The sequence below is a fragment of the Calliopsis andreniformis genome, chromosome 6, assembly GCF_051401765.1.
Source record: "Calliopsis andreniformis isolate RMS-2024a chromosome 6, iyCalAndr_principal, whole genome shotgun sequence".
Taxonomy (NCBI): domain Eukaryota; kingdom Metazoa; phylum Arthropoda; class Insecta; order Hymenoptera; family Andrenidae; genus Calliopsis; species Calliopsis andreniformis.
Genome location: NC_135067.1, coordinates 19999924 through 20011996, shown reverse-complemented (window position 1 = coordinate 20011996; position 12073 = coordinate 19999924). Strand labels below are relative to the sequence as shown.

The 12073-nt window shown below is 37.4% G+C and overlaps 2 protein-coding genes across 6 annotated transcripts; both read left to right on the top strand.

Annotated features, from left to right (window-relative positions):
- Positions 1 to 1847: 1847 nt before the first annotated feature.
- On the top strand, positions 1848 to 4372 carry LOC143180371 (microtubule-associated protein 1 light chain 3 alpha). Of its 5 annotated transcripts, none has more exons than XR_013002118.1 (5): positions 1848 to 2008; positions 2328 to 2490; positions 2559 to 2742; positions 2834 to 3642; positions 3735 to 4372. XR_013002118.1 is itself a non-coding variant. In XM_076380056.1 (4 exons), exons 1-3 carry the CDS (start codon positions 1966 to 1968, stop codon positions 2719 to 2721), a joined length of 369 nt encoding a protein of 122 aa, XP_076236171.1. In that variant the 5' UTR covers positions 1848 to 1965; the 3' UTR covers positions 2722 to 2742; positions 2834 to 4370. The 5 variants fall into 5 exon arrangements, 2 of the variants coding, with proteins under 2 accessions (XP_076236171.1, XP_076236172.1); XR_013002119.1 differs by having other exon boundaries at positions 2834 to 3074; positions 3500 to 4367; XR_013002117.1 differs by having other exon boundaries at positions 2834 to 3180; positions 3500 to 4366.
- Positions 4373 to 4817: 445 nt separating this feature from the next.
- On the top strand, positions 4818 to 11991 carry LOC143180311 (orphan steroid hormone receptor 2-like). Its single transcript, XM_076379948.1, has 10 exons — positions 4818 to 4953; positions 8604 to 8754; positions 8837 to 8944; positions 9023 to 9178; positions 9255 to 9519; positions 9610 to 9857; positions 9939 to 10135; positions 10210 to 10487; positions 10559 to 10837; positions 11640 to 11991. The coding sequence occupies exons 2-9, from the start codon at positions 8620 to 8622 to the stop codon at positions 10816 to 10818; spliced, it is 1647 nt and encodes a 548-aa protein (XP_076236063.1). The 5' UTR covers positions 4818 to 4953; positions 8604 to 8619; the 3' UTR covers positions 10819 to 10837; positions 11640 to 11991.
- The last annotated feature ends 82 nt before the right edge of the window (positions 11992 to 12073 follow it).

Here is a 12073-nt window from a genome sequence, read left to right as displayed (position 1 = left end):
CTCCCGATCATCGAAGATCCGATCGTTATGGATACCCGTGCACTAATCCTCCGATCATACGGTGACGGAATCTCCCTCGACGCACCGCTCGATGGACTTCCTCGATGCTCCGATACTATCGTAATTTAGAAAAAGATTAGTCTTCTCGAGGCAGTATATTCGTCAAGGATGGAATCTTTCTCTATTTACATGCCTCGTTCTCGTCGATAATTCCTGCGTACTCAATCGTTGGAATCGTCTCGCTTATACATATACTATACATAGAAATTCGAGGAAGTTTAAGTTCGCGTAACGATTCCGGTGGTCGTCACCGGCATTGAGTCACACGGAATTCCACCGGCAGCGACATATCACGCGTCGGCCCTGCGTGGTGGCTTCAGGCCGAAATCGAGCCACCGCGTAGCCAGACGACACACTAAATTTCTCACAGGCTCGGTCGTGGACCCCGCACGCATGAAAATCGAAGCAAACACCGCGGTACACGACGAACGTGGCCGCACCTTGATAACTGTTTACAACTGTAACGTTCCCTCGGTATTAATCGTGGCTGGCACGGTGGTTCTGGCCCTCGAACGGCGCCGATCGGACGAGTAGAAAAACGGGTGGATGGTCAAGAACGACGGAATTTTTTTCCCCATAGAAACAAAGACAGCGCGAGACGAAGGTTCGTCGCTTCTGGCACACTGACTGGCTGGCTGGCTTAGCTGCCTGCCTGACTTCTCTTTCTCTCCTCTCTCTCTCTTTCTCCTTCTCTCTCCCCCCCTCTTCTTCTCACAGTCTCCGTTCTTCTCGCTCCCCCACTGTCTGCGTCTATCTCTCTCGCGCCGCCACCATGTTTATTCTTTTTGTACCCCCGTTAAACGTTGTGTCAGGACGGTTTAGAAGGGGTAGACGACCAGACAAACGAATGAACGACCAGGCGAACTGGCCGACGCACGATTCGTGCGTGTGTTCGACTTTTTTTTTAATGGAAAAGAGACACAGGAGCGACGTGACGCTAAGGATCCTCGCGGATCTTCACGGTTAGGCGACGTAGCACGACGCTTCCGGTGGTAAAGACCCCTCCATCGCGATCGCCACGGTTATCGAGACGCGGCTGTCTTTCATTCCTACCGTCACTGACTCTTTCGATATATATTTCAGTATACAGGTGTTTTGTTGCCCCTTCCCCTTCCACCGTCGATGTGTGTCTAGCGTGCGTGCATTAACGAGACCTGCACACGTTCGATTCCGATGAGTGGTCGGTACGCTTCTCGCGCCGCATCCGACACATTTATTTCTGACTCGATTCCGGCACAAGGTTTCACTCAGAAGCACACGCTCACCGATCCACGATGCACTCTAGGCGCGAGCACTATTTCTCTATTCATAAAGAAACGCCTGCTGCGACACCCACGCATGCACTCTCACGTACACGGACGGTTGCGCTTGCCGCACGCACAGATGTCCACACGTATTCTTGTTTCGAAGCCAAGGGGAGGTCATAGACTATAGTAATTAGCTAGATTGCGATCTATAACCTTCTTCTTGGCCTCGAGCTTCCTTGAGAAATGGAAGATCAGAGGTTTTGCTTTGAGTTATTTCGATGTGTAATAAGCTTCCTTTTTTAAGGAATCTGTTGTTCCGTTTATCTTCTCCTTGCAAGGGTAGTTTATACTATGTTGCGATAATAGAGTAATGTTATCGCGTATTCGAGTCTTCTCTATATATTATGTACTTCGTGACGGAGATCGTTTTTGATGAGACAATGAAGGAAGAATTGTGGTGTAGCCGACTACAAAAAGCATCACGAAGTTCCAAGAGGGCAGCACAATGCAATGCAAACATATGTATCGTCACTGGCCACGAAAGCTAACCTAACCTTTGGAAGGCTGGCGTTATTTTGACCCGTCAAGAATACATACTTTCATAGCTTACAGCTGATATCGCGTCGGGTACGTCGTAGAAACTGATAGTGCAAACAAAATGAGTTTAACGCCAAAGTCGTTTAAAGAAAAACGTTCGTTTGGTAAGTATATAAGTGCATCTATTGCATTTCTTTTGGACGTGATATTAAACGAATATATACTAAATGGAAAGTAGACAGTGTATTCCTTTGCGATGTTACGCTTGTTGGACTGAATAGTGGCACTATTGTTTCGCTGATAATTTGACTAATATATGTTTGCGCAATATTAAGAGAAAAAACAGGCGTTTCATAATGAACGTGTTTGTCATTAATTTTAATTAACAAGTTATATAATGTTTTTGAGAATATTAGTAATGTTTCCTGAAGTTAATATTAGTACTATCAATATTGATGTTATTGTGATTGTTTGAAACTTTAGCCCAACGAGTTGCGGACGTAGAGTTGATTAGAGAACAATACCCAAACAAAATACCAATTATTGTTGAACGGTATTATGGAGAAAAGCAACTACCAGTACTTGACAAATCGAAATTTTTGGTACCAGATTATCTGACAGTAGCAGAACTTATCAAAATAATTCGGTATGCTTCTTATTTGATGACATACTTGGCTAATTTTGATCTAACTAAGGATTAATAATGATCCACAGACGTAGGCTACAGCTTCATCCAACACAAGCATTTTTTCTCTTAGTAAACCAAAGAAGTATGGCAAGTGGTAGTATGACTGTGGCACAACTTTATCAGAGAGAGAAAGACGAAGATGGCTTTCTGTATGTAGTATTTGCTAGCCAAGAAGTATTTGGGCATTAAATACATCAATATAGTTTAAAAGTAAGTGTAAATGTTTCTAAGAAAAATTTTAATCTAATTAAAAATATTAAGGTAAAATAATTACACTTCTCTTTGATATTTTAACTTGTAGGTAAAAACAAATTTTTTGGGGATATACTATGTGCTAAATATTTTTAAGGACCCTTAGAAAAACCTTTAGATCTGCTATTACTTATATCTGCCTTTAACCGAATACGCAGAATCTTTGTGATCAACTTGCAGTACCTGCTGAAATAATTGACAGAACAATCACAATTGATACTTGTGTGTGAAATTAGTATGGTGCTTTGGGCCTTCAGCATCTGCATCAATTATATTTTATATGTTAACATGTAAGATTAATTTAGTTTGTTATTAATGGTGGTACTTATTATTTTTAACAATGACAAACTAAAACAACAAGGTGTTAAACATATCTGAAGGAGTCATTTTCAATAGGTAAGATAATTACCTACCCAAATTTTTTACAGTCAGTATGCTTCTTCTGAATTTATCTTATTTTTACATCCATCTTATAAATGTAGTGAAGATGACATATGTAGGAGGAATTACTATTGTTTGAATGGTATAAGTATCAATAAGATACAAACAGTGCATTGTAAATTATGTCTGCATATAAAAACGAACATTTCTGTATATTTGTTTACTATTTTTATGTTAATGGTAAAAAAAATGATATGTTTAAGATTTTTACAATTATGTTTTTTAGTTTATAAATAGAGTAACTTGAATGTTTAGTAGATATATACAATTTTAGGTGACAAAAGGAGAAATGTTTTAAATTGTTCATGATGAAACAAATGAAAATAATATCTACCATGAACCCTGTTCTCATTCAAGATACTGAAACATTAATGAAAGTGTTCATGTGTATAATTACACACTGTGCAACGTGTATTGGTATGTGATAATGTTACTACATTTGAATAAGTTTTACCAAATATACTTGGATTATAAACATTTAATTAAACTGTAATTATTTTTATCTATAGAATGTATAGATATGCACTTGATATTAGTATTAATAACTTCTACTATTTGATGTTTATAACTTGCAAAAATTAATTTTTTGAATTGCAATTTAAATTCAAACAATTACAAGCACACTTATCTTTGATCTTCATAAAAGTAAATTAAATAAGAAACAAAAGTACCTGGCATTATGGTTAATAATTACTATAACAATTATTGTACCAATAAGACAAGTTTACAAGACTAAAAATTTCAATAGTGAACAACAATTTTCAATTTTGTTAATCTCAATATACGCCACGAAATTTATTTACTAGTAGAAAAAATTACTAGCATTTTTATTACGAATTATAACAAGCACGATTTAAAAAAATATCTGTAATTGTATATTTCTGTATCGTGTTAATTATTATTTCACTTCAATTATAGTAAAAACTCTCAGTATGATATAAAAACAATGTATTTTTAACGTAATTTTAGACAATAAATTGTCTTTCATTTCAACCTTACTTTGTAATGACAAACAGGGCTTTCTGCAAATATTTTTGAATACATATAAAAATCTAATAATAATACAGTAAAAAAAATAAATTGATTTCTAGCTAAATGCATATTTCAATAATGATATACTAGTTATGCTATTATGACCATTAGCAATACTGCTTTATTAATACTTGTACGATACGTATGTGTATTACACATATTATATAAAACATAATTTGCAATAAATACCTTTTTGCAATATGCGTGTTTTTTAATATAGTTTTTCATCCCTCGAACTTGCTAGTTCACTAATTTCACCACATTCTAATCGACATACTATTAACATAACTTATTCGAACTGAAATGCGAACAAATATTTGTTTAGCGTCTGATCGGACCAGAAACATGTTCAAACACGAATGATGGCTACACGGTCATTTCCTTTTCCATCATGGCGACGCTTCCTAAAAATAGTTCTCGAGTTCGCCGAGAACTTGGCGCGACGTATAAATTCTACAATAGAAGTTCGAAATTGTCAATCTGTATGCAATCGTGTATCGATGGCAGTAGGATGCAATGTCGGGTGGGCATAAAGGTGAGCGGTGGGGTTAGACGCGGGGGGTAAGAGGCAAAGAAAAGGTAAAGGTTAGAAGAGGTTATGAACTCTAACCCACGGATGGTTGACGAAGCCTAGTTGTTGCTATGAACTGTCCAAATGACGCGTAGTCGGATCAGACATCGTTCTTAATAACAAAGGTAAGTCCACAACGCAACTATTTATTTACATTCGTTTAGTTTACTCGTTACCTTTCCTTCGATAAAGATAACATGAAATCTCGAACGATGGCTCGCCCACGTCGTACCAATCTGTGCATGTCCCGCTTAATACGTTACACGGTATCAAATATTTGAATCCTCTCTTTGACATGGACTGTTAGTAAATAAAAGATCACATTCACGTAACAATAGTGCAACGATCATGTGATATTTTGACATTAGAATCGTGCAATCGCGCCTACTGCCGATAACAAGACCGCTTTGTTGGATACTTTTATTTGCTTTATATGTTAGTGGATCCTCCAGTCGATATATGCGTTTCTCTTGTTTTGGATTCAAATATTGTACTTCGGCTAGATTTCGAAACGGAAATGAACGATCGGAAATTTTGATTACGAGATCGTTTTGGAAAGATTTTTAAAGAGGAAAGTGGAGATTGCGAGAAGAGATGAATATAGTGACGTTACATGCTTTTTGTCGTGTGAACAAAAGCATTGACGTCATTGCAGATTCTTTTAGAGCGTGACATCTTCGGCAACGAGTTAATTGCGATGGATATTCGGTAAAAACGTTGCGTTATTAGGATTGCAACTGAACGCAGCAAGTAGGATTACAAGTTAAATCCGTGTCGATGCTGTGATGAAGTAGGTAGGAGGTAACCTTCGGACCCACGGGCGACCTTTACCTGTGAAGTCCGGTCGTATAGAAATAATTACTCTCGAGTGACTATTCTTCTTCTCCGATGCTGTTCCGAGAAGTCTCTAGCAGACTTGGAATGACCACTCGAAAGGTTATAAGCCAACGTATTTTTAAAATAGGAATTTAACGAATGATCAAAATCAAAACGTCTCGACGACAGTTAAAATTATGAAAAAACTACTCGCATATTTTTTCTTTATTTTCAATTATAAAATAAACACTGTATAAGTGAAAATATAAATTGTCTTCATGGCTAGAAAATTAGATTTGAAAATTCAAATTAAATTATTTCAGAGACATTCTATTATTTCGTTAAATTTTTCAGTTTTAATTGAACGTTTTCTTAACGATTTTTTTTCTATTGATTACAAATTATATAACGATCATTGAATTTCAACGAGTCAATATTGCATCTTCTGCAAGAAATAAATAATGTATAGGCTACTCTGTGGCAAAGAGTTCCCTACATAGCAACGTTTCTACCTGAGAAACAAAGGAGTCATAAAAGTATTCGATAATCGCGTATCTACATTTTCGCCATTAACCGTTCGTGTTTGACCTATTCTCGATCGACGCTGCGACCTCGAGGCCCAACCGATAAGTCATCGGCGGGCGTATATTACGTGACATAACCTGTAACGCTCGTCGAGAGGCCACTATGCGGTCCTCCACGGCGAGTGCTCTCGCTCAGGTAGAAAAGCAGGCAAGCGGGGCGAGAATGCACCTGGCCGGTGTGTCTTGGCGGTACACAAGAGAGTGACCTGCCAACCTGCCAGTACAGCGAACGGTCTGGCTGCGTTCACCTGCGCAAGGTTGCTTTTAAACTCCGACGTGGTGTTTTCGTCCGCGACCCGAGCGAGAACCGAGCCCAAACGACTCCGACGTGCCACGGGACGCGCAGTTCTTTCGTCTTCGCCGATTCGTCTCTGAAACGTCGCGAAAACACGAAAACCCGAGCATATATTCCGCGTGTATCACCGCGTGGCTGGCTACGTTATATTTTCAGAACCGTGCGTGACCTGTGAGAGCGCCACCGCCGACACACACGCAAATGCGGTGATACAGGTCGACCCAACAGGTAGTGTATATGTGCGTACCGTCCTCGAACTTTAATGCAAGGCACGTCGCGTGTTTTCAAAGGTCGGTGTGAACGAAACGCGAGCTCTTTCATCAAATAATCTGGAACGACGTCTGTTTAGACTGCTGTAGGAAAAAAACAATGAGAAAGAACAGTTTGTCGGATTACAGCTATAACTCGATGTTGACCTTTGCTACCTTAATAACATATTTCGAGCGGTTGTTCGACGAACCTTTCGTCACGGCTCTAGAAATTCTGTCGGAGATACGATCTTCGTAATACTTGTGATAAAGGCACTCGTGATCGAGAACGTTGATATTTAACGATGACACGTGTCTAAACGGGTCAACGGCTCGAGTTTGAGGGAAAAAAGAACAGGTGTTGAGTTGCTGTCGTGAGATTCTTGATCGCGCGAAAAAAAAGGGAATGACGTTGAATTTCAAGCGTGACACTTCCGCGTGATCGGATACGTGTGGTATTATTGATCACGGGGATAGTCCACGCATCGATCTGTGGAGGAAAATATCGAACTCTGGATAGATGGGTCCGTAGAAAGCATATCTCGTTTGGCTCGAAAGTAGTTATGGTTCCTAAGTTGAAAGTTTACCTTCGTGATTAGAAAGGGTGAAAGAGAACGTTCGGTAGCGCGATGTAACGAGCGCAAGGTCTAAGAATGTTAACTATTTTGGAGCAACGGTACAGGCACCGTTTACTCGTGTTACTGCACTGCAACGACCACGGTGACGAAGTCGGATCACGAGTGTATGGAAATGGACCATTCGCTCTATGACAGCCAGTGTAGCATGGCTGTGGTATCGGCATGCGCTTAACCACGTAGCAACCTACGAACCGAAACCCATCTCTTTCACTTCTTAAAATGGTAGGGGGAAAGGGTTGCGGCAGCTAAGGACGGTCGGCAAATGCTCCAGTTTTCATTTTTACACTACGCCGCCGATGCTTAGGCCTTTGAACGTTACACTCTGTCTACCTAGATGGAGTCTGACTGCAGTATTTACTCGTTACAGACTTATCCTGTTCTCTATATCCCTTGAAATTATTCTTGCACTTTGCTTTCGATATTGAATTCTAACCGACAATTGTTGAATATCACAAAAATAGTCTCATTCATCGGGCTGAACTTTATGACCTAAATTACGTACCTTATAAGGCGAATAAAGAATCCCACTCAACAAAGGTTAACTTCATTCCTCTGCTTTTCTAAAAATTCCTAGGTATTTCTCATAAATAGTTGCAAGATTTTGCTTCCTTCTGTTATCTAATGTTAACCCTGTTGAAAGATATAATTATCAGATTCTCAGATGTAGGACAATCCATGGAATTAAAAAATGCTTTGCTTCGTTTTTCCGACTCCCCCGATAAAAGTAAATTTATACACAAATTTATCTGTGTCTTCCAATATCTGCAAACTCGCTATTGATAAGTAGCGAGATACTGCCTAATGTCTTATTGTAATGCGTTAACCTTTTATTATGTAATTTTTACGAGGAAAATTGCGTTTTCTGGGAGTGCACTCCGAGTTCGCTTATTCGTATGATTGTTGTTTGATAAACATTTAGTGGGGTAAAATTACGAAAAGCATATGCTTAAGAGAAATGTGTAAATAAAAACATTTTGGTGATCCAATACTCGCTCGATTGTTCCCTAAATACTCTTTAAGGAATTTGAGCAGTAATTTTGCCTGTCATACTTTGCATCGTTAAACACGTGAACATCGATTGTTTTCAAAATACATAACGCGCGTGCGATTACGTCAACGTTGAAATATTTTACGCATTCGAATCCACATGGAACGAAGATTTTACTGAAGTATGTTAATCAATTGTTATTACAGAGACAGAGATAGAGAAATGGACAGGGATCACAGGGAGCAACACGATCACGAAAATTTGAACGAAAGCGAAGGGGAACGTAAAATAGGAATGGATTTTCGTAATTTATCTCATCACCATGGTGTGGATCATGCAGGGGATGTTGAGTCAGAGGTATTTTTAATTTTTTTGTTCTGAAAAATGTTAAGAATTGCTCATTAAAATTATAATCATTATAATGATAATTCTTATGCAGCGAGACATGGACATCGATCAGAACGATCGCATTGAAAATCTACACGATGACAAAATGGATCAGAACTTAGGGAGAAATTTTCATAATTTAGCTCATCATCCTGCTATGGTAAGTTTTTAGTATATTTATCTTATTCAATAGATAGTATAAAAGTTTTGGTTTTAATTAGATTTAATTAATTTTCAGCGGGATATGGAACGAGATCAGAATAATCATGTCGATAATGTACATGATGAAAAAATTGATCACAAAATGGGAAGAGATTTTCGTAATTTGGGACCTCATGCAGGCATGGTCCATTTACACTCTGGAATTGATCATTTAAATAATGTTGATGTAGAGGTGGGGTATTTATTTGTACAATTGTTCTCTTTTAACATAATTTATGTAATTTATATTTACTCTATTCAATTTCTAGGTAAAGCTAGCTAGAGATGTTCGTGGATCTTTAGGTTTGGGACTCTCATTAGAATTATGTGTCGTCTGTGGGGATAGAGCTAGTGGAAGACACTATGGAGCAATAAGTTGTGAAGGATGCAAAGGTTTCTTTAAACGTAGCATTCGGAAACAACTGGGTTATCAGTGTAGAGGAAGCAAGAGTTGTGAAGTTACCAAACACCATAGAAATCGGTGTCAGTATTGTAGACTACAGAAATGTCTTGCCATGGGAATGAGGAGTGATTGTAAGTTTGCTAAAAATATTATCTTCAATATTAATTAGTAATTTAAATAGGTCATATATATACATCTATAACAAGCTCTTAAAACTACAGCTGTTCAACACGAGAGGAAACCAGTCTTGGGCGAATCAGCAGGGTCAAAAGTAGGAAATCGAAGTCCAAGAGTTAAACCAGAACCGCAACAAACAGTGTCAGAGACACCTCCAACCTGGGAACAACCTGAGAGTCCCAGCATGGAAGACCAAAGTAGCGACAGTGATCTCAGTGATGCATTAACATTAGCAAGGGAACGTTTGCTCATTTCACATGCATTGGATAGCATGGCTAAACTTATTGGCGATGTATGTTTCAATTATACTTTACAAATATGTTCATGTGTTGTATGCACGTTTATATTACATCTTATGGGAATTATTTTTTAGAGCGTTAATGGATCAAGTGAACCTGAGGAAGAGTGGACTGGTCAATTAATTTCTGAAAGACATACACTGTTCGAGTTAAGAGCCCCTAGTCCAGCACCAGCGTACTTATCCATACATTATATTTGCGAAAGTGCTGCTAGATTACTTTTCCTGTCAGTTCATTGGGCTAGAGGAATTCCCGCATTCCAGGCTTTACCGTAAGTAGTCAAACGATGCATATATTGAGTAAAATCTTAAATATGAGTATACTATAAAATCATTGAATCGGCAGGTCTGAAGTTCAAACAACGTTAGTGCGCAGTTCTTGGGGACAGCTCTTCACTTTAGGCCTTGCACAATGCGCGTATACTCTATCGCTGCCTAGCATCCTAACGTCGATAATAAATCACTTACAAGCTAGTATCGCACAGGAAAAAATCACAGCTAGCAAAGTAAAATCTGTCACGGAACACATATGTAGACTACAAGATTGTGTTAGTTCACTTCATAAGCTACAAGTGGATTCAGTTGAATACGCGTACCTTAAAGCACTGACGCTTTTTAGTGCTGGTGAGTAAACCATATCTTTTCGTTTTAGTCATTGCTGTGATTTTATTTTATTGTTATTTTCTCTCTTTCAGACAACGTTCTAGCTGGCGTTTGGCGCAAAAAAGTTGAGGTTTTGCAAGAAGCCGCGTGGACAGAGTTGCAACAACGTGTGGGATCGGACAGGTTACCTCGCCTTCTTTTGAGGCTTGCGCCACTTCGCTCGATTAACCCTAGGGTTCTGGAGGATTTATTTTTCGGAGGTCTGATTGGTAGAGTAAGCGTAGCTACTGTTGTGCCTTATATTCTTACTATGCACGATTACAAAACCGAACCCGATAGTCACATGGGGTGACAATTACTATCTGTGCAATGTAAGTCGTGACCTAACAAAGTGATATATACATATATATATATACATATATATATATATTAGTGTTGAATGCCTTGAATATTTTTATACACTGAGAAAAACAAGGAAGGAAACTAACGAGGCAAAGTTAATCTTTATTTTTCGCAAAGGAACTATAATTCCTACATGCCTCTTTTTAAAATAAAGGTGTTGAAACTCAGGGTAGTATTTTAACTTGTTAATCAGATGTAATATCTAGTTTACAATATTCTGTTTAACATTTCTTTTATTTATTGTAAATTCACTGCCTACTGTACAAAACTTTCCATGTTGCACAAGAATATTATATTGGTAAACAACACGTTAGTAGTAATATGATATATATTTGTTAAAATGAAAGTGACTTTATATCATACCAACTGCTATGAATTTACCAATTCATTTATGTTGTAGCAGTATTACATCATGTATTACACATAGTAGTAAAACAATATTTAGGTTAGAGATTTTTTATTTTAAATTTACAGAAATAAACATTAAATAAAATTTCTGGAAAGTTTTGTATCGGCATATAATTTAAAAAGATCATGTGAGGCAATACTACTATACGTATAATTTATTGTTAGCAAAAGATTAGCCTTTGACCGAATTAGTAATTTTGTACTTTGTTAATTAAAATCTTTGATTTAGAGACAATAATTATTTTTATACAAGATTACTGCAAAAGTAAAGATTTTTTCTTAAATCGTTCTTTAAAAATTGAATTACGTATATGCTGGAATTTTTCGAAAACGATTAAAACAATTTTATTATTTTTTTTATAGTTACTGCATTTCCGTCCGTCAAAGGAAATCATTATTCTTAATTCTAATCATCAGAACTCACGCGTATTTAGCCGTAATTATCAATTGTTTAATTCGTTCGGTTGTATTATGTGGGTAAAAAATCAGAAAAAGAAAAAAGTTAATAATTCTACTAAAGATAGATAATAACTCTAAATAAGTATTAGTACAAAACAATCGTGTATATTGTTGTTATTGTAAATTATCCTTAAGGACATCTTGAGGAATTTCTTAATTTTACGAAAATATGTCTGAACATGCACATATTTTACTTATATTTCTAGAAATTTGCCAATTTCTAGACTGTATTTTATTATAAATTTTGTGAACAATATGCATCATGTTTATTCTTTTGTTCGAAAATGTAAAATGTGCAATAGTACTAATTCGTGCAAATTAAAAGAAGTATTCAATAG

What these genes read in the sequence shown, in the direction of transcription:
- LOC143180371 (XM_076380056.1), top strand. Translation starts at nt 1,966, where the DNA reads ATGAGTTTAACGCCAAAGTCGTTTAAAGAAAAACGTTCGTTTG. An exon ending in TAAAGAAAAACGTTCGTTTG is followed by an intron (nt 2,009 to 2,327) that starts GTAAGTATATAA and finishes TTGAAACTTTAG; the next exon opens with CCCAACGAGTTGCGGACGTA. An exon ending in GAACTTATCAAAATAATTCG is followed by an intron (nt 2,491 to 2,558) that starts GTATGCTTCTTA and finishes AATGATCCACAG; the next exon opens with ACGTAGGCTACAGCTTCATC.
- LOC143180311 (XM_076379948.1), top strand. Translation starts at nt 8,620, where the DNA reads ATGGACAGGGATCACAGGGAGCAACACGATCACGAAAATTTGAACGAA. An exon ending in TAAATAATGTTGATGTAGAG is followed by an intron (nt 9,179 to 9,254) that starts GTGGGGTATTTA and finishes TTCAATTTCTAG; the next exon opens with GTAAAGCTAGCTAGAGATGT. An exon ending in ACTGACGCTTTTTAGTGCTG is followed by an intron (nt 10,488 to 10,558) that starts GTGAGTAAACCA and finishes TCTCTCTTTCAG; the next exon opens with ACAACGTTCTAGCTGGCGTT.